The sequence below is a fragment of the Eumetopias jubatus genome, unplaced genomic scaffold (assembly GCF_037043125.1).
Source record: "Eumetopias jubatus isolate StellerSeaLion01/CBP00866 unplaced genomic scaffold, mEumJub1_p1.0 scaffold_8, whole genome shotgun sequence".
Lineage (NCBI taxonomy): Eukaryota > Metazoa > Chordata > Mammalia > Carnivora > Otariidae > Eumetopias > Eumetopias jubatus.
The window spans coordinates 24,859,165-24,880,444 of NW_028274814.1; the positions used below are offsets into that span (position 1 = coordinate 24,859,165).

Here is a 21,280-nt window from a genome sequence, read left to right on the forward strand (position 1 = left end):
ACTGAGGGTTCTAGAGGGGAGGGGGTGGGGGGATGGGTTAGCCTGGTGATGGGTATTAAAGAGGGCACGTTCTGCGTGGGGCACTGGGTGTTATGCACAATGAATCATGGAACACTGCATCACAAACTAATGATGTAGTGTATGGTGATTAACATAACAATAAAAAAAATAAAAAAAACCCAAAGTACTGATAGACATGAAGTACTGATACTGAGTCTTGAAAGACTTCATGCTGAGTGAAAGACATCAGGCCAGAAAAAGGCACATCCTTATGACTGTAGTGACACGAATTCCAGGAAATAGAAACTTAACAGCAACAGAAAGCATCACTGGCTGCCTGGGGGTAGGGGGCGGGTAAGGAAGGGATGGCAACAGAAAAAGCGGAAGTTGCCGGGGGTGATGAACAGGTTACTTTCCCTGCGGTGATAGCTTCAGAGGTGTACCCGCGTCAAAACTTACCAAATTTTACACTTGCAGTGGTGTCCGTTGTATTTTGTATTTATTATGCCTCAAGAAGGCTGGTGGGCTACACATACTCTAAAGGCGGTACGAATGGCAGTGAGGAAAGGAATGGAAAAAACGACTGGAAGAATACAACAGGCCCAAGTTGCGAAGATCTGGAGCTTGGCTGGCAGGAAGGGAGGTGGCACCATCAAGAGCGCCCGGGACAAGCAGAAGACAGGCACGTTCAAGCTGTGGGCATGGGGGACATCTTGTCCCAAGGCGCAGTTTAAAACCTCGGGCTAGAAATCACAGGCCAGAGACACAGCCTTGGGACGCTCCACCCTTTCCTTCAACCCCCCCACCCCCACCCCTCAGTCCCTTTTGGGTGGATACATTTTCTTCTGTGTTACAATCTGAGTCCCGGAGGGAAGAAAAACCCCACTTTGGAAGAGTTCCACTCACCTACATGTGACCTTCAGGGAATTTCTAGGCTCACACCCAGAGGTAAAACCCACCAGGTCCTCATTTCACAGAGTTCCAAAAACGCACTCAGCAAAGTGGAGCTTTCAGAGTCTTATAAAAAGCTGTATGCGTTGGCGCTAAGTGAATAAAGTGATGTATGAAAACTCGAAGGGAACAAGCCATGTGCACCCCAGGATCTAAGAAACTAGAAATGGGTAAGACCTATGAAGTCATTTCTCTGTTTGCTGCCCCACTCCCTGTTACATCAGTCCCTGCCAGAATGGCACCGTTCCTGAGAACTGCAATGTGGCTCTTCGTGCCGGAGTCAAAGGAAACATCTGTAAGTCTGGCGGGGTTTCAGGTGAGCGTGCTGCTCAGAGGACGTGGAGCCTGCCCCGGCAGGAGACTCGAGCTACAGAGTCAACTGCTTTTCTCCTTCCTTGTTTTATTTTAAATGTCAAAGCTTTTCACACTACAGTGACACCCTAAAATGATTCTCTTACTTCCGTTGCTTCAGTTGAAACAATATTTTTTCATGCTCCATAGAGTGCCCACCAGCTGATTCAAAACCAGGAATGCAATGGGGCACTCTATTTCAATGTGCCATGAAAAGAAAAAGGAGGAAAAAAAACAGGTGGACGAAGCTGGTGGGAAAAAGTATCCCTTTCTCCCGAATGTTCTGCAATCACTCATGCAACCGATGCCTAGGACGGTTCGAACGCCCTGTAGTAAACAAGTTCTATGAGGTTCTATAAGGTATACCAATGGACTAAAATAGCCTCTGATGGCCTGCCAGAAGCTTCCAGTTCAGTAAGAACAGTGCCCAGGCACCTGCAGCATGACACAGAAAGCACTGTGCATGGGGAGAGGGAGACACGGTGCCACAGGGATTTCAGTGGAGATTCTAATGGGGTGTCCAGAAGGAGCTTTTATGGATGAAATGACATTTGTGCTAGGCTTTTAAAGGCCAGCATATAAACAATCAGAATTGGGAAGAAGAAGAAATAATACCTCTAGGTATAGGAAACGGAGAGGACCCAAGGCACAGAAGCCGAAATCCAAGAAGTGCTCGGGGAAGAATTCAATATCGTTCAACAAACATTATTAAGCACCTGTTGGTTACCCGCTGCACCAAGCGGCAGGCATACAGAGATGCCAGAGGAGTGTGCTTTTTGAAGTAAAACGGATGATTTCAGTATAATAATAAACACCAAGAATAGAGACACACCCAGCGTGCTCTAAGGAACCCCCAGGAGCATGGATTCTCAGGACAAACTACTTAGGTCTCATTTCCCCACGTGTCGCTTCACTTAGATGTGTTTGTTTGCTCAGTCTCTGTTTTTTCAGCTGCAACATGGACTCAGTACATAGTATTCGCCTCCTAGGAGTGTTGTGAGCATCTGTGCAATCACAGGGTCTTGTTAAGATTGTAATATCGTCACCCTTAGTACAGGACCCAGTGCAGGGCAGATACTCCGCATACATATGACTGGTTGTTGGGTTCAGACCACCCAGAACTGATCCTGATTTTGCTGAGAGGCCAGTTTGTTCTGGCTGCAGGCCGTAGCAGAGGTGCCGCGGGCAGAAGGACTGCAGCGGCTCAGTGAAGCTCTCTGGACTTCAGGGTTCTCTCCCAGAGCAGACGCGGAGTAGTGACATGCCGCTGCGCTGAGGGCTCTATGTATGATCCCCGCGAACACGCGCAACCATCGGGGCCATTTTGCAGATGAGGAAACCAAGGCATGCGGGCGTCCAGTAATGTCCTCTTGGGTCACAAGCCAAGCAGCCTGAGAAGGTGGGTCAGAAACTAGCACTTTACCTCCAGGGCCCCATTCATAATCTCCAGAGCCGTGCGGCCTTTCTGGTTCGACCACTGGCCGAGTCCAGCAGTGTTTTATTGGAAGCTGGCATTTTATTTGGTAGGAAAGGGGTGAGTAAAAGCTAAACATGGCATGGAGATTAACCTGTACCAGGAAAAGCACACACCTAAACATCACACCTCACATCTGTACAGAGTTTTAGGATTTAGAAAACTCTTTCACTGGCTTTTGTTGTTGTTGTGTTTTTGTTTTTCCTTCTGACACCACATTGCTGAGGGCCATACGGAGGCTAAGGAATACAGCCTCATGTAAGGGACACCTCAGCCCTGTATATTTGGGGGTGCTGACAGAGATGACCTAGGGGCAGTCATCCCCAGGGACAGAGTGAAAGGTTTCTGTTTCAGAACAGGGCACCCCTGGGCACCCCACCATTTCCCCACCAGACCCTGAGCTCCCTGTGGCCGTGGGCCACACCTTCCGTCTCTGCCTCCCCAGGACACTGCACACTGCTTGGCACAGAAGGCTCTTCAAAGACGTTCTAAGAACGGTTAAAAGCCTCTCTCGGCTTTTCAGCAGTAACTCTGTAAAAACAGGTAAGTCGGTGTTGGATCAGAGAGACGGAGTCTTCCCCTCATCCATTCAATCTGCAGCTAATTCCGAGGGCCCATTTCATGCCAGGCACTGAGCTTGGCACTGCCGTTTCAGGGATTAAAAAAGACACAGACTTCTAACAAGGAAATTCATGCTAGTTGCATGAAAGATACTTATGAAAATAAGTATTATAAATTCTCCAAGATTTTCAAAGTGTGCCTGGGGCTTTGATTTTTACGGTGCGGTATTATGTGCCTATTTTTATTTGAATGAATGCCAGGGAAGTAAATGGGAGGCTAAATTGTCTTTTGAACTCCACATACAATATTAAGGCTTAGATGTAAGGTCATCTGGAACCCACATGGTGTAGGTAAAAGAAGTAGGAGCATTATAAAAATTACTATGAAGGATGTGTTCGATTTTAAGACCTGATCAGCAATTTTCCTGGCATTATCAGCCTTGCTCCAAATATCACTTAATCTTTGTCTCAGGTTCTTCTTTTATAAAGTGAGGGTGTGCTCTGCCTTGGGCAGTGGGGGAAGTGGCTGGTGGCGGGGGGGGGGGCAGGAGAGGATGCGATAGGGCTTAACGGTTTCCTCACTTTGAAGTGTTCTAAAAATAAAGCGTTTTCGTCGCAAGCACAGCACGGAATATTGTGTCAACACAGCATTCTGTGTTGCTAGGGCAGTCCGACCGATGGTTTTTACAAATCCTCATGCGGCTCTTCAGCTAATGCAGGCAAGGAGCGAGCCACAGAGAGGCAGGCCTTTCTCTTTTTGTCCGAACGTTCTGTGCAGGGCACCCTGAAGGGAGGAGGCAGGCCTTCCAAACGACTCAGCAGCCTAGGTTCAACAATCAGACTCTGCCATTGGACGCAGACTCTTCTGGTGGCCTCTTAAGCTGTCACAGTTTTATGTGCCTTGGAGTTTAATCTGTGAAGTAAAAGCCTGACATGTCCCACTTAAAAACTGTTCTCCTAAGTCCAGATTAGCGAACAATTAGGTAGCGAGGAAAACCCCAAAGACCTGATTTTTTTAAAAAATGTGGCTTTAATTTATTCATTACTTTTTCTTAAGTCTTCCTCCTGAGAGATGAGAGCAAAGCCTGGACTCTCGGAGGCACTGCCTCTGCGGGGACGAGGGCATGGTGGCCGGACCCCCTCAGTTTTCCGCCCCCCAGGGGGTGGGGTACACAACCCGTATTGGACTTGCAAAACAGCTAAGCCCCGCCACCATCTGGCAGCTGTACGGGGCCCCGCGTAAAATGAACCGGTGGTCACAATCCAGTTCCCATTAGACAGATGTCCACTTCACAAAGAGAGCACCACACTCAGCATCGGGCTTGGCAAAGAGCAGAGAGGCCTGAGCCTGGAAATTGCGTTTCCTGGTTCCGCCCAAGCCAGGTTGCTCGCTCGGGGGTGCGGAAGCGGGCCAGAGGGGGGGTGGCAGGTAGGACTGCAGCAGCTCTCCGAGGACTACTTTATGTTCATTGACCTGTCTCACCCCTTAGAAAACACCTCGAAACCCTTCTCTGAGGTCTTCTCACTTATCCCGCTGAGAAGGAATGTTTTCATCAAGTAGGTTTTGGTTTATCGAGCCACTGGGTGGCTGAACTCTGAGACCACCACCGGGGCATCGGGACCTCACCCAGGGCCTGACGGAGACTGCACCTGCCCGCAACCCTCTCTCCGGCTTCCATCCCAGTCTCGGGGAGAACACGCGGGGCAGGGCACGCAGGGGAAGGGCCCTCTTCAACCTTTCCTGGCTAATAATGAGCATTCTTGCCTCAAATGAACAAGTGAGCATTCAATCCTAAAGAGAAAGGGCAAAAACAGTGGTCCTTTATCTCAAAATGTCCCATCTGCCTGGACAACTCATGAACATCCTGCAGAGGACTTAAGAAAGGAGAACCCCACTTGCTGTTCTGCCGCTGACGTTTCTGATTTAATCTAGAGAGTGAAACGAAGTTGATCGGTTCCCCTGCCAGCCTAAAGGAAGTGGGAGGTGTGAAGGAGAGGTACGTTTCCTGCATGGCAGGGGTGTATAAATTAGGCAATGCTTTCCATTGATTTTTTTTTTTTAACATATCCAAACAGTTTGGTTCACATCCTCTTTTGAATAACCGAAAATTCTTTACAAAATATTCACACACACACACACACACACACACACACACACACAATCAAAAACCAAACACCCAGCTATACAAACACCAACTAACCTGACTTGAAGGAGAATCTTTAAGCAGCAACCCAGAAGGTGAAAAACAGGCACTTTTACCGCTTTACTGGATTGCATCAACTCTGCGCTATGCTGGTGTCCATTACTCCAACGGGTCTCAATATTAAACACAGTCCGATGTGCCGAGCAATATGACGTAAGGCCTACAGTTATTATCCAGAGTCCATGGAAATTTGGGCCAAAGCAAGATAATCAGACACGATTACTCTGAAAGAACCTGGTGTCCTCGAGGCCAGGACAGGAGGATCAAGAATTTGGAATAATTGCTTGGGTTTGGAATCTATAGGAGGCCCTCTACAGAGTTTCAAATATTTGTTTGACCAACATTTATACTCTGTCCCCAGAGAGCACTGGTTTTTACTGATGACTCCTCCCCCTGCCCCCTCCTACCATGTTCTTTTCGTTCCCTGTAAAATGTCTATTTAAATCACATCTAGTATTTTCTAGCAAACTAGTTGAGAAAGCAGCATTAGGTTTCTGTGCACAAAAAAAATTTGCAAACCCTTCCTAATACACACAGTCTACAAGTCTGGAGGCCATGACTGCTTTTCCATCCCTGTCTTCTCATGCTCTACTTACTCTATGCCGCTTCCTGTCCTTTATCCACTTCCCACCATATGCCAGGCCCAGCACCAGGCTCTTTACATGCAATAGTCTATGGATAATTTATTCCTCTGTGGTCTACTGCAGAGGGAGTAACACATCCATCTGAAGAAATGGTGTTGGAAGAAACGAACTTTGTGTCACCACAAAGTTTAAAACAAATGTGTGTGTGTTGTATAAGTATACAAACACAAGTACACACACACCTCCTACAAAGGATTCGTCACTCTTTATCATCAACTGGATTTAGGTCCATCAGGCAGGGGCCAGACATCCTTCCACAGGACCCTGTACCAAAGACATCACATGGGAAGAGAGTACTGGGGGCCAGCGGACATACCCTCCGCGTCTGCGCTATCCTACAGGACATACCCTCCGCGTCTGCGCTATCCTACAGGACATACCCTCTGCGTCTGCGCTATCCTGCAGCAAACCACTCTGCATTTAATGGAGAACCCTCCAGAAGGTTCATTTAGTGAAAACGTTAGCCTTTTCCTGTCCTCAGCTCCCTAGAGGGAGGAGAAAGAAGAGGGAAAATTAAAGATAAAGAAAAAGAGGAAAGAGGACATACGGGGCACGTTGCTGGAAAGATCAACATCAGACACCTTCTTCCCTTAACTCTGTCGCTCCACCTTTCTTATACAAACAGCCCAAGATTTTCTGCACATGGGGCCACGTGGGTTACTTTTCGAAAGAGACAACGTTCCCATGCACAACATGGACACCACGTCACCCAAAGCTGACTCTCCATTTCCAAAGAACTTCTGGCCATCCTGTCTTTAATACTGTTCAATTCCTTCTCTCCTTCTGGGTCAAAGAATGTGGCCTGTTTATCTTTCTGTTCCCAGCCCGAAGTCCTACGCCTCGCACACAGTAGGCGCCGATAGATGGTTACTGCCCCATGATGGTGCTTTGGTAAACACGGTGTTAGGTTCCTGGGCCACATCTTTCATCTTTTCTAGTCTACATGAAATGGGATCCACAGCTTTCAAGGCTCCAAGTCCCTGCTGCAAAAGCACCAGGCATGAGGCCTCGTGGGAGCGCCGGCCAGAGGTCCACTCCTGGGGGCTGTGAGGCAGCAGGCTCGCCATCTCTGTAACTTTCATCATGTTCTAAGTTCACCACCTCTCTGTGTCAAAGTTGGGCTCAAACTCTACACTTCGCTGCCATGCTAACATTTGAAGTCTGAGCAGCAGAATCCAGGGGTTTAGCATTAATTGAAAGAGCTTATCTATATATAGCCTCACCCTGCGCTTCAGCATCTTCAAAACTTCAATCATATTTTTTTTTTTTTTTTTTGAGAGCACAATCCCTCTCTTTTTATGTTTTGCTACAGCCTTCCTCCCTTTTCATTCTTGTGACTCAATGCTCTCAGGCCTTTTAAGTTAACCTCCTGGACCTTTCCATACGGGCTCACCTTCCTAGACCTCTGTGATTCATGCTGCTCTCCTCTGGAAGGCCTCCATCTCCTTGATGCATCTTCAATAGCATTTCCTGATATCGGGGCACGGTGGCCTAGAGAGGAGCGAAAAAGCTCTTTGTGCAAGGTGGTGGATTACCTGTTCTTTATCACTTGGTGTCTGCTATTTTCATTTGTAACGTTTAGCATTTGGGGCCATTTTGACCATGAACTTGTCGGAGGCATTGTTTCTCGTGCCCCCCCCCCCCCTCCCTATGACTGTGTCTCTCTAGTGTCTCTGATGCAGCTCCCCTTAAACTATAGGAATTTAGGAAGCAATTTTTTTTCCACCCAAAACTAAAAAGAAAGCAGGAAAAAAAAAAAAACCAAAACCCAGCAATTCAAGAGCCTAGCCATGTATGTGTCTGGTTGCAGGACTCATCCTCCATAGACTTAAGGTCTACCACACCCCAAAATATTTATAATGATCAGCTTCTGGGTCAATCAAGGAGTGTGATGAGTGGATACTCCCTTTCAATCCTTCAATTCATCTCTGATTCCAATTTATGATCCCCCTAATGGAAATAGAGAAATTACATTTCTTTATTCTTCAAACTGATCACTGTCCGAAGTATATTTCTCTGATCGGGTTTCTCCAATTTGAATTAATGCCAGAATGTGGAAACTGGATTAGGGGCATCTTTCTCAGTAATTTACATAGAGAGTGAAAAAATATTGATCCTAATACCTATTCCTGTGGTGTCTCAATTGCCGCCCCCATTCTCCCAGACCCATTAGTTTTTACCATTATAACCTGGCCCTGTTCAGCTAACTAGCTCTCTTTTCCAGCTGTAGCAAGAGCTGCTTCTAGGCTGCTACCTCCGTGTCTGTCTACGGGCCTTGAGAAATCCACGTACCCCATAATTCATCATGCCACGGTACCTTTATTGTGTGTTTCCTTCCTCATCACATGTGCTCACCAAAGTAGACTGGACAATACCCTCACGCCCTGGCCGGCTCTAATTCTTTAATGTGTATAATTGGCCCAGTTCATTGCAAATTCCTCTAGTGTGATACCTCATGTATCACCGAGATACCTAATGTCTCATTTTTCCACTGAATTTCACAGTAGGGGTCAGAACATTTGCAATTCTCCTGACCAAGTGTCCAGAAAGCCAGGGGACCACCATCCGTCATTTCTGTTACCAGAGTATGAAAACCCCTATCGATCTGTTGCTAAGTCCTATTATGTAGCCTATCTTCTACTCCCCCTCCCCCCCGCATTTGGCCAATTCTCTTTTCATCCCTTTCTAGTCTCTAGTGGTCCTGAAGGACATCTGATTGTTGTGCACTCATTCATAATGGCCCACCCTGGCACACTTATGTCTGGAGGGAGAGCGGGTCTTGTAAGACGTTTGGGCTAGCCAATATGAGAAGAGAAAGCATGCGAATGCATGATCTCAGGATCAGTGAGGTTTGGACAAGGAACAAAGAACTCGAGACCTCACGCCTAAATCTTGTTAGCATCTGGGGCCGTGTGTCCAAGAAGAGGATTCAGTCTCTAAAGAATCTACGAACACAGGAAAAAGGGCTGTAGCTGTACAAACAGCATTGTGCATTTCACCGTGGTTGGGATGATTAAAGACAATACACTTTTTCACACAAGCGCTATGTAATGACTTTATTTATATTTTTAATGCCAGCATTCCAAACATCTCTAAAATCTAACTTAACTACGGTTTAACAATAAATTCTAATTAGAAGCAATGCTTGAAGGAGGAAGAAAGCAAATCTTTCAACCTGATTGCCTGATCATCTGGGGTCTTTGGAGGGGAAGTGAGGAAGGGAGGGTAGGTCATGCTACGCCAACCCTCAAGCCACGCATACGTGTTTCAGAGAACTGACAGCACCACCCTAAGAAAGCACTCTCTTTCTGGCCAGGAACCTGGACTTCTCATTTCCAAAGATGGTTTCATAATGACCCACAGTATGGTAAGCCAGAGTGGTTCACTTGTGTAACCGATGGCAGAACATGTCTAATGTGGAGAAATCTCGCTGGGGGCAAATAAAAAGGCAAATAAGATCTCTAGGCAGGCAAACTACAAATGCACTCAATGGGAAATGCAAATTGTGAGATCATCTAGATTTAGCTGTTTTAGTCAACCTGTAACATGTGTTGGACGGATCCCAACAGACAGAAGCCATGGAGCCCTGGGCTTACTTTTCATGTAAATTTCTACCAAAAAAATCCATTTCCCTTTCATCCAGAGTCTCTTTTCTTTATTCTCTTGCTACACTGATTCCAGAAAGGCAAACCTACCAGGGACAATATGGCTGGGGACCAGCTGATGTCCCAGACAGAGGAGAAGAAAACAAAATGGTTAGAAGCAGCCTTAAGTAGTTGCTTTTCTTCCTTGATATTGGCGCTCTCTGTGTGTCCTCTGTGGCTCCCTCCGTCCTCTTCTTCCTTTTTCTCTCCAGAGATGTAAGGATCATATATGATGTATGGATCATCATCATACATACATATGAGATGTAAGGATCAGATACGCCCAGGACAGATACTATCTGCCGGGGGAGAAGCTGCCCTTTGATAGAAGTGACAGAAATTCAGAGCTGGGCTAGACAGGCATGGTCCAGTGTCAGCATCAGAGTAGGGGGTATTTAAAAGGATTCCTTCTCACTAGAACCCAAAGGAGGCTAATTTAACATTTTTCTTAATTTATCTCCATCAGTGCTGTGGGTGCAGGCTGTAGAAGTCAAAATAATTTAGAAGTCCGTTTAAGAAAATGAATTGTTAAATCTTTCACACAGCCATATGATAAAACCACTGAACCCCCCACCCCACCCTCACAGGCACGTGATAAGGATCCCTGTCTGCATGAGTATAAAAATTCTGACTGCATTTTACATTTATCCTGTAGGACCTCAGTCAGCCAACAATGAAGAGATGTCACAGGAAGTTACACAGTGATTTCTGTTAACGTAAAATTAATTCAGGATGAAAGATCCTTCCTGTGGGCCACTGAGACAGCACTACCCAAACTGGGGCTGTCCCAGAAAATCTAGGGCAGTAACCCTAGTTTCCAAGAGATTTAGGGCAGAAATCCTATCCCTACTTGTGTGCACTGAAATGTAAAATGGGTTCATCTTTTTGCATTTTGAATTTTTTCTCAATTATGGATTTCGAGATGACATCGCTTAAATAAACCGGTTCCAAGTCCATTTCTGGTACTTAAGGGAAGTTTCTGACAAGAGTTCTTTGAGGAAGAAAGGAGAGGCATGAAACATGAAAATGCCCCCACCCCAGTCCTCCAATGGGAGTCCTTCAATAAAAAGGTCAAAGGTGTTCTCTGCAAGCCTTTCACATTTTAAAGATTCAGGTTCAAGAAGACAGCTCCTCTCTTCAGACTATACCAGCAGCATGCACCATTGTCCTCTCCCTGAATATGCAAACCACAGGTAGCTTGTAACACTGTTACTGTAAGGATAAAGGAAACTGAGATGCATCCTCTGAAGGAGCTTGAGATAATATGTAGTTCTAAGTTCTTACAGGTTCTGGAGCTTGCTCTCATTCTTCCCTAACACGGAGGAATCTTCTGGACTGGGGGGCAGGGAGGGTGAAGGGGCTGTCCTCTTGTCAAATTCTGAAATGAATAAGATTAGGTTTTGGTGCCTTTCATCCTTCTCCTGGAGAGGAGGCCAAACTCTGATGTTACTAATGAATTCCTGCAGCCTGAAGTAGAGGCATCTGGAAGGGAAGGGGCGAATCATGGTCCGTCCTAGTGGAAGAGCAGTGCGGGAGGGACAAGGGTCGAGTCAGGCGAGGCGAGCTGCTGTCCAGCCAGCCTAGCTGCAGCCTGACCATCAGGAAGATGAAATGCCACCAAGCGCCACAACCACTATGAAATTGCTCTTTGGAAACTTAGTAACTCTTCCCAGAGGAGCCATGAATTTAATTTTTGTTCCACCCAGAACACTCTGGGCTCTAGGCGCTAGAAGAGCTGCAGCTACACAGTCCTTCCGCCGCGACCTCTGAGCACATTTCAAGAAAAAAAGGAAGTTTTGTTCTTCAGGCCTGTGGCGAGTAGTGATATAGTCGACACAAGCCACTTCCTGTTTCTAGCTCTCTTTGGGGTAAGAAGTTGCAGAAGGAGGGAGGGGCGGAGGGAGGGAGGGAGGGATGATCAATGAGGCATGAGGTCAGGACCGAGGGCCTGGTTCCATCGTCCAATTTCAAATGTTAAATGATTTCATTCTAGTTACTGAGCACAGACCCCTCAGCTTTCCTTCCTGTAAAATCAGAATAACAACATTTAACTTAACAACGCTCAGTAATAATATTTAACACTTGAGCTTAGCACAATGTAACTAGCGTTCATGACAGAGTATACCTTTTCAGGGTGCTATGATCCCGGAGTACCGCTACGAGGAGAACAGAACTATTAATAGAGCAATGATCTGAGGGACACAATTCACCAACACGTAGAGGCTCTGAGCTTGGGCTCAATGAACACACCGCTGTACCCGCCGCCTCGCGCACGGGGCCTCAGTCACGATCGATCGCCAAGCCCAGACCAGCGCCACCCCTCTGCCTTTATCAGCTTTCCTGCCTTGGGTCTCTGGGAACATTCTCACACGCCGGATACCCTTCCTGACCTTCTCCCGCACCTGTCTCGGTCCTCTCCAGCAACAGGTGATCCCGTGTCTGGGCTCAGGGCCCTACTCCCCAGTCTTCACCATCCCAGGGTCACGGGGCCTCCCTGCTCTTCAGTAATCCTGCTCTTCTTTTGCGTTGGATTTTCCAAAGCAGTCGTTTTAAATCTTTTCCCTTCTCCTTATGACTTCTGTTCCACCCGCCTCCTCAGGAATGGGCCGTCTACTGAGAAGACGAGGGCATCTGTATTGTCTACTTCCCTCCATGAGACTGAAATGTGCTTGTTGCTACTTCCTTCTAACTGCTCTGCTGTCTCCACTGAGGTTCCCTTCTACCCTTTTCCATGGGCTCTTCAGCCACTCTTTCGGTCTCCTCAAACACCCTGATTCCTGTCTTTCTTGTGCTTTCAGTATGTCCTTTTGCTTCACCTTTCTATTATTTTCTTAAAAAAAAAAAAAAAAATGGCCAGCCTACTAGAAAGGGCAGTCTCTACTCACAGCCCCACATGTAAACCTACACTATCCCGTGGCCTCTACCTTCGGAAACGCTCTCACGCCCTCCCGACCACCAAAGCCAGCGGCTTTGCGTGGCCCACATCCTTCTTGGTGTTACTGTGGCACCTCAGACTCAACGGGATCAGAAGTGAACTTCCTCCTCCTCCCGTTCCCTCCACTGCTGACTGCTCTCCCACGCCTCCCAGTGAAGGCCAAGGCCTCCTGCTCATCCCCACCTCAGCTGAGTTATCAAGCCTCCCTTCTTCCCACCACCATCATGTCTGTGTCACTCAGGACGCGCCTTCTCCGCGGCCACGGCCACGGCCACGGCCACCGGCATCTCTGTTCAGGCCCCGTGCACGTCGGCCAACACACCGCCCGCCCCAGTCTCCTGGGCTCTGTTCCCCTGGCTGCCAGGGCCTTCACAGACCCTCCACTGTCTCTCCAATCAAATTCTAAGACTCTAGCCTGAGAACGAAGGCCTTCTACGAAGTGGCTCCAGCCTCTCTTTCCAGATCTCGCGACCTTCCCCTCTGCCATGTCATTTCATGGACTTCACATTTCCTTTGAACTCTGGCAGGACTCATAGCTCCCAGAACCTGGCCTGCACTTTCTCACCTCCCTGCCCGAAATCAGGCCGGTCCGTCCACTTGTACTGCTCAACACTGTCTTTACTTATTGAAATCCTATTTTTCTCTTTTGAGATTTGGAAAAGATGCCATGTCTTCCCGTCTCCACAGCTGCTAAGTATTCCTTCCCCTCCCCGAACTTCCAGAGGTCAAACAGGCTCCTCTCTTTCTTATCCTTTTCCCACGGTCTTCAGTATTATAGTTACCTGTGCTCTGGCCCCATGGCCCCTATTAGATTGCAAGTTCTTGGGGACAGTGATGGTAACAGTGGCTATAATAGTACCCATTGCCACACAAGCTCCTACCACCTTTCGGCTCCGTGCAAAGCATACAACCTCACCTCAGCAACCCTAGGAGGAGAGCCTCCATCCTCAGATGAGATCAGGTAACATGCCCAAGGCAGACGGACACCCAAGGAGTGGTAGAGCCAGAAACAGAATTTAGGCTTGCCTGACTTCAAAACCCATGCTCTTAACTACTAGGTGGTATTTCTCACCACCCACAGACTCAACCAATAACTACGGAATAAAGCATCGTCTCCATGAGTCCTGGTAGATGGGACAGTTCACTGAGCTGGATTCCCCAGAGTTGCAGACTCTGCCTAGCCAACACATACATTAATAGGGAGAAGGCACAGACAGTTTAGGGTCTCTTAGAGGACGCTTTAAAAATATAGAAGAAAGTTTTTATGCCTCAAGACCTAGGAACATCAGGTGCACAATGAGAGAAAAACCTAATTCACCTGGATTGGGTAATAACCTGATTTTGTCTCTTTCCTTGGAACCACTCATGTCAGTGGGGGAATGAATCAAGACTACTCCAAGAGCCCTACTTAGATCATTTAGACCATGTTTAGTAGAAAATTCTGTCATCCGACGCTCTGCCACCAGCCCTGGGAAAACATGACAACCATACTCTGCTGACAGAGGCAGGACCAATGCAAATGTGGGGTCCTACTGCACGTGTGCACAGGAAAATACCGCATGGCACACACAGGTAGGAGGTAGAGACAAGCTGTGGTTGCTGCCTTCTAGATGCAAGTGGCTAAGGGCTGTAATCCTCCGAAGGGAATGTCATTATGCAGCTCAAATCCCATCACAACAAATACCGTTACAACAGAGATATCTGTATAACAAAAATCCTTTCAAGCTTTGGCTGACAGCCCACGTACTTCAAGCAATATTTGATGTGAGATTTGGAGTCTACAGTAATGGGAATTGACCTATATTTCCAAAGGTAAGATTTTAACGATTTCATCTGTAAATTCTCTCCCATGGTACCATGAGTTGGAATGATGTACGATCTAAGCCCATGAGCATGAAAACCAAACACAAAGCCAAGGACCAAATCAACCTTGCTCGTGAAGGGCAGAAGTCCTTCCTTTCATCTGGGGAGCACTGAGGTACAGGAGAAGGCCTCTGACCCACACCCTGACATGGAGCAGAACAAAGATGGTGTGTGGCCTCCTTTCCCTGAGGTGAGCACGTGGCGGTACAGCGCGTGAAGACAGAGCACCGTGTTCAAATTCTGACTTACTAGCTGGGCCCCCCTGGACTGTTGCTTAACTTCCACAGAGCCTCCATTTCCTCATCCGTAAAATGTGACAAACATCACCTACTGTCAGGATTTCGGCAAGAACTGAAAGAAATGACTCCTAAAACAGGGCCTGGTGCATAGCATACGTGCTCACAAAAGTTCGTTCCCTCCTCGTGCCTCCCCCCAAGACTCTGGGCTTATGCAAACTATTTAAATGAGGTTAGTTGTAAGACCTAGTGAACGAGGTCAACAAAATGTATAGTCTCAAACACAGCTGGTCAAGACAGTGCTCAGTGGAACACTGGGTTAAAAAGAGAAAATGGCAGAAGAACTAGAGCATGCACACTTTCATGATTGAAAGGAGGGTCTTCTGCCTAATACAAGCTCTGTGTAAAATAAAATGCAAGTAATCAGGCAACAAAAGAAATGAGCTTTGATCACATGTGTCAGAGGTCATCCTGAAAAATGCTGATAAACAAATTTGGAGGCATGTTTTCCTAGACTGGGATGTACTATGGCTAAAGCTCCCAAACACTCGCTTACTGCCCCTGGCCTGGTTCTCCGTGGGTGTCATTCTAGATGCAGGATGGCCCTTATTTGCTGACCTTTTAGCTCTAGTCTGGTGCACTGTATTGTCTTTCCTCGATAGGATACTACAAAAATTAAATATTAAAACCAATTCTAGTCTTCTCCATTTGGGACACATGCAGGTAAATAATTCAGGAATATTATCGACAAACTTCTCAACATTGCCCCAATTTGTGACATTTTAAATGCTACTGAATTTTAGATATGTGATTTTTTTTTTTCAAATTATGGGACAATCGAGTTTGTGGGGACAAAATTCCACGTAAGCTATTTGGAGAAGAACACTCTTGGTGTTACACGTCTTGAGACAGAGAACGGGAGTCCTAGGAACATAATCTGAAGGCATGTCCGTTCACCCTTTCAAAATGAGTACTGGCTTTAAAATTCTTCAAAGGTTTCCCAAAGTGCTATCAGACCGCAGCAACTAGAGAGAACGTGAGGTGGCCCACCATTTCTCAGAGTCACAGAGCATCAGTCTCAACAATGATTTACTCCTCTCCCTTCACCTTGACAGTAAGAAAGAGGCTCAGAGAAAAGTGTGTGCTAACGTTCATGTGTTCAACTCAAGGATATGTATGTTCAAAGCCAAACAATGAGTTTGCAGGACCTCTCCTGAGAGGCAACGGAGAAATAAAATAATAGGGCAGACCCAAATTCCAAGGTGCAGAGAAAAAGAAAGTGCAAGAGCCACTAAAAAGACAGGGGAGCCCTGGGTAGACAGCCCAAGACATCAAGAACAGAAAGAACAAAAATACGAAAGCAAGGTTACAACATCGACAAAGACCAAATGGTAGCAGCAGAGAAGGTATTTTTTAAATTTAGTTTGCACAGAGCTTGCAAAGGACAATTCCAATACACGGAAGCTTCCAGCCGGTAACGAGCTTTCTGGTCTCTACTTTAATAACTGAAACCCCCTCTCCCCATCACCCTCGTCTTAAAATGGAGGCAGTAAAAACCACCAGATTGCACACTTGAATCCTACCACTGGTAAGGGCGTAAACCACAAGCATTTTTGAAGGTGTGCTAACTATTACAGGCCACTAGGGTGCTTCTTCCCGCCCGAAAAGGCACATTTCACTTAATGATCCCCATCTAAACCCCAAGAATTGATGTCCCTCTTAAAAAGTGTACCCTTTCTTCCTTACACCAGTATCACCACACTAACTGTTCGGGAGGCATTTCAGGGTCCCCACAGGCGATGGAAAAGTAAAATGCAATTGTAATTGCACGGGCAATAACGCGGAAGGCAGGGGGAGAAAGAGTTAGCTCCTGCAACGCAAGGCTGAGAAACACGGTTCCTTAGAGAGGCATCCACTCCACCCGAGAGGAGCCTGCGCTGCCGAGGAAGTGACCTCGGGAGAGCAATCACGCGCCTGGACAGAGGCGCGGCCGCGCGCTCCCGCCGCTCCTCCCTCCTGCGCGTCCCGGGCCGGCTCGGTCCACCTGTCCAGCGGGCGGGCGGGCGGACGGGCGGACGGGCGGACTGGCGGGGGCGCGGGTGCCGGAGCGGGGAGGAGCCGGGCTGGCCGGAGCACCGGGGCGGCGGCGGCGGCTCCCCTCGTGGTCCTCCCTCCCGCGGGCAGCCCCGCCGGGCCTGCGGCCCCCTCCCCCGGCGCCCCCCGACTGCGTGCCCTGCGCCCTCCCCTCCCCCCCCTCAACCGCGCGCGTCCCCCCAGCGGTCTGTACCTTTACTCTGGGGAGGGTTCTGACTCCGGTCCCGGAGGACGTTGATCTGGTAGACGGCTCCGTAAGGCTCAAAAAGTTCTTTCAGCTCCTTTTCCGACCAGGACCGGGGGATCTGTCCGACAAACATCTTAATGGCATCTGGGTCTGGTTGGTCTGAGTGATCCAAAGCGCCGTTCATCTTGTTGGTTGTGCCGTTACTGTCAAAAAGGGAACCGGGAGCCAGAGTTAGGGCTGCACGGTGAGGGACAGGAAGAAAAAGAATGGGGATGGGGGTGGGGGTGGGGGCGGGGGCGGGGAGGCGGAAGGAGAAGGAAGAGGAGCACGGGGCAAAGTGCCTAATGAGTCGGAGAAATTTGATGAACTAAAACAAAGCACAGGCACCATTAGGTTGCTCCGCGGCGGCAGCGGCTGCGGGCTCTCACTGCAGGCTGCTATTCAGCATCGCCGCCCGAGCAGAGGGCAGCGCCCTGCCGGCTGTCACCCGGGGCGTGGACATCTTGAAGCCCGGCTCGGGAGGCAGCTGCAAGTTAAGTGCAGGTCTCGCTCTGCAAGGCTGCCACCAACGCATCCGCAGCGTTATCAGCCCCACACTGGCTCTCGTGTGCAAAGAAGGGCAGGGCTGGATTTCTGCTGGATTCTCCGCCGCCGCCCCACCCCCCGCCCCGCCTTTTGGAGGTTTATTTGGAAGACAGGAGAGGTGGTAATAATAAAGTCACATGAAAAGAAAATGAAACACTTGGCAGTCCGTCAGATGACTAATGCAAGATGCTGGTGATGAATTTGCAGAGTGCGCGAGGCATCCATGTGTGCATCAAATTAGTACGTTGTTGCTGCTCAGAATGGAAAGTGCTCCAGCAGTGTAGCTCGGCGCGGCGGATTGGCTGCCCACGCTGGAGAAAAGGACCGGGGCGGGGCGGGGGCTCCCGTTTAAAAAGCACATTGTTTATGGGATCCAGGCACAAAGGGTTTAATTCAGAGAGGCAAAGGCGATCTCAGAAATGCCTGCTTTGTGCCGGAAAAAAAAAATGCAGCCCCAGAAAGTTGAGTTCCCACTAAAGGACACTGAATATTTCAAATCTTTCACACTCCATAAATTGCTCTCTGTATATCTGACTTCCAGATGTTGTACTTGAGTTCTAAACAATCACACGTTTGGGAGAGAAAAGAGGAAAGTCTGCCTTTTCTTCTCTTAGCTTCAGTAAATATTTGGGGCTGATACAAAGAGCGAGACCATAAGCTTTTACATATCAATCTTCTTTAATGCTGTTTTCCAAAACCCTCATTTGGAAGACAGAACGCTCTCATTTAGAATTCTGCCATTCTAGTCAACATCATGTTATATGATGATGAAGACATTCATTTTTTTAAAAATTTGGATCCCTCCTATTTGAGCTGCAATAAACAGTAAAGCAAAATCCCCTACCTTCTTCATTCCTCCCAACACTCCTTAATGCACCCTAAAGCCACCTACTCTGCCAAGTGACAAGGCTGAATGCCCTGAGCAGCATTCATTTGCAGTGCTGTGTTCTTGATTTAACATCCCACCCTGTGAAAATAAAATGCACCTAAGCAAGTGCAAACCCTGCAGATATAGTACCTACAAAGCCACTTCCATGACCATGGGCTAGCCCCCAGCTCAGGAGGCAGAAAGGTCAGAAAGGGGCCACATGGACTAAAACTTCACTGCAAATGGCAGGTGTTATTTCCCCGTAGCCTGGGGGTAATAATTAGAAGATATTCAAGGATCTTAAGCAGGGTTCCTTATTAGGTTAAAGCCCATAATCAAGGACCACCAGAGCACCTCTAGTCTGCTGTGGACCTAGCTAGGGTTGCCCTGAGCCCCGGATAAAAAAAGACCCTGGGTGATGGCTAAAAGACAAACAAAAAGCCTGCAGAAAGCAGAAATCCTGAATTCAATTTAATCCCGAGAGGAAAATGATGGCAAATACTCTTTACTAGGTCCTGGCTCCAATTTCCACTTCTTCTCATTCCCCCTAGTTTACCACTTAAATTTTTTTTTTTTATTCTTGAGATAAACAATCAGACTGTCTAACTTGAAGCACTTTCAGAGCTTTCTCTAATCAACCTTATTGTTATAAAAAATGTTCTGCTGAATAAAATTTTGAGTGCAAAATCTTTCAACAATTTAGGTGCAATGTGATGCTTGTTTATGGTAGAGGTTGATCGTTTATCTTGTTCTTAGGCACCTATACTTCTTCACAAATCACCCTGTGCAAATTCAGTGAACGCTGTAACCCCACCGAGCTGATTCTGGCACAGTGGAGGTGGCAAAGCCCCACGCAGAACAGAATGTCGTGCTCACAGCTCGTTGAGAGCAGGGAGTGTGGCAAGATGTATTTCTGGGACAGGAAGGGCTGTGGTTACTGCTGCTGACAACCAGCTAGGATGAAAAGAGGAAGGCACTGCCACAGGTCTCAGCTAACAGGGAACGGAAGTTCCAAAAATGGGGCTCTTGCATCTTGGCTCTACAGAGCACAGTTAATACAATGGAGGCGTTAGGGGACGGTATCCCAGTCCTCATGCCTGAACTTAGAGCAAACCTCCCATAATTGCCTTCCCCGTGAGGGCCCTTTTTCGTTTCCTCAAAAAATACTCACCAAGGTGCCCAAAGGAAGGGAAGCAGACAAGAGGGCTTGCGCCTCATGCGTTTGCTCTTTATGTTGGTAGGTGCATGTTTATAACCCTTCCCCATCAGCCATCCTGCAGAGATGCCTGCAAGACCGCTGATCATCCTGAGGCAGCGGGCTGTCAGGGCTCGGGGCGTGGACTCTGAATTCCGGGGCCAGCCCTTCCAAACTGTGCCACTCTGGGCTTAAACTCTTCATCTGTAAAATGGGAGTGACAGATGCCTTGTCACAGAGTCGGGTGCCGGCTACAGAACATAGCTCAGAGTAGGTGTCTAAGAAGCGTTGGCTTTTTCTACTGTTAAATCGCGTCTTTGCAATTGTGATGCACTCGGAATGAGTGACGATTATAAGTCTTCTTTTCAATCCCCAATTTTTCATAGTGGAGACTCAAACACAATTCATATCCTAAATAGTAATGCCTATTCTTTAGTGAGGACATACATGCCAGATACTGTGTGAGGTGCTTTACACTCATTATTTCTAATCCTTGTAACAACCCTATGAGAAAGTTTTATTTTCTGGATGCAAACATTGAAGAATTAAGTTCCTTTCTTAAGGTTACTGGCTTATATACTGTAGAAGCAGAATTCAAACCCAGGCCCAATGGGCTCCAAAGCACGAAATATTTCTAATCCATCATGTGGCCGAACACCGTGTCAGGTCTCCCTTGGGCTGAGAGTGAATGGCTCAGGGTAAATCTAAGAGAAGACAAGGCCAAGAGCAAATCCTATTGGGTCCCTAGAATCACACTGGCAAATAATAGGCAGCACTAAACACACACACACACACACACACACACACACACACACACACACACACACTTTCTACCATCTATGAAAAGGAGGGAGCCAACGGCTGAACTTGTGGCTCCATTAAGACTATGTTAAAACACACCTTTTTCTCAATCATCACATAACAAAGTCTCCATCTCCACAGATCTCCTTCCTCTGTCCATCCCCACAGGGTGACATCAATGAGCATCTCTCATCCACATCTACACATTATTTCCCAACTACTTGCCATGCTGCAAACAATTGTTCCAAAGATTATCATCGAATGCTAAGCGCATGACAATCCTTTAAGTAAATCCAACAATGTCTATTTCTTACACAAACTACCACAACAGCACATCTTCTCAATCAAAAGCTTCTGTGCAGGACAGGTGGTCCTAACCCCACCGACCCCACGTTGCTGAATCCCTCGCCGAGTCCGTAATGGTACTACAACAGGCTGGTTAACTTTGCTCTAATGCAGGCAAGCTCCGCCTTCTTTGGACTCCCAGCTTTCTTCCTGGCTGATGCTTGTTTCTAGCAGAGACTTACTGACTTCTTTTGTCCTCAGGAGGCTGTACGCGCTGACACTTCTAAGGAAGCCAGAAATTATGTGTCCAACAGTTAAACCTTTGGGGGTACTTGCCAGAGGCCACAGAGAGCCAATGTGCTCTTCACAGAGGGGTAATTATGGGAAAAGATAACCCAAATCT

At 47.6% G+C, this 21,280-nt stretch overlaps 1 protein-coding gene across 8 annotated transcripts in view; it reads right to left on the reverse strand.

Moving 5' to 3' along the window:
* CELF2 (CUGBP Elav-like family member 2) overlaps positions 1-21,280 on the reverse strand; it is a 292,606-nt gene that overhangs the window by 137,557 nt on the left and 133,769 nt on the right. For 7 of the 8 annotated variants that reach the window (XM_028114650.2, XM_028114649.2, XM_028114646.2 and 4 more), the window contains exon 2: positions 17,150-17,346. In XM_028114650.2, the coding sequence (XP_027970451.1) occupies positions 17,150-17,346 (197 nt within the window). Of the gene's footprint in view, positions 1-17,149; positions 17,347-17,530; positions 17,746-21,280 lie in introns of those variants that run through there. The other variant, XM_088025813.1, reaches the window with a different exon arrangement.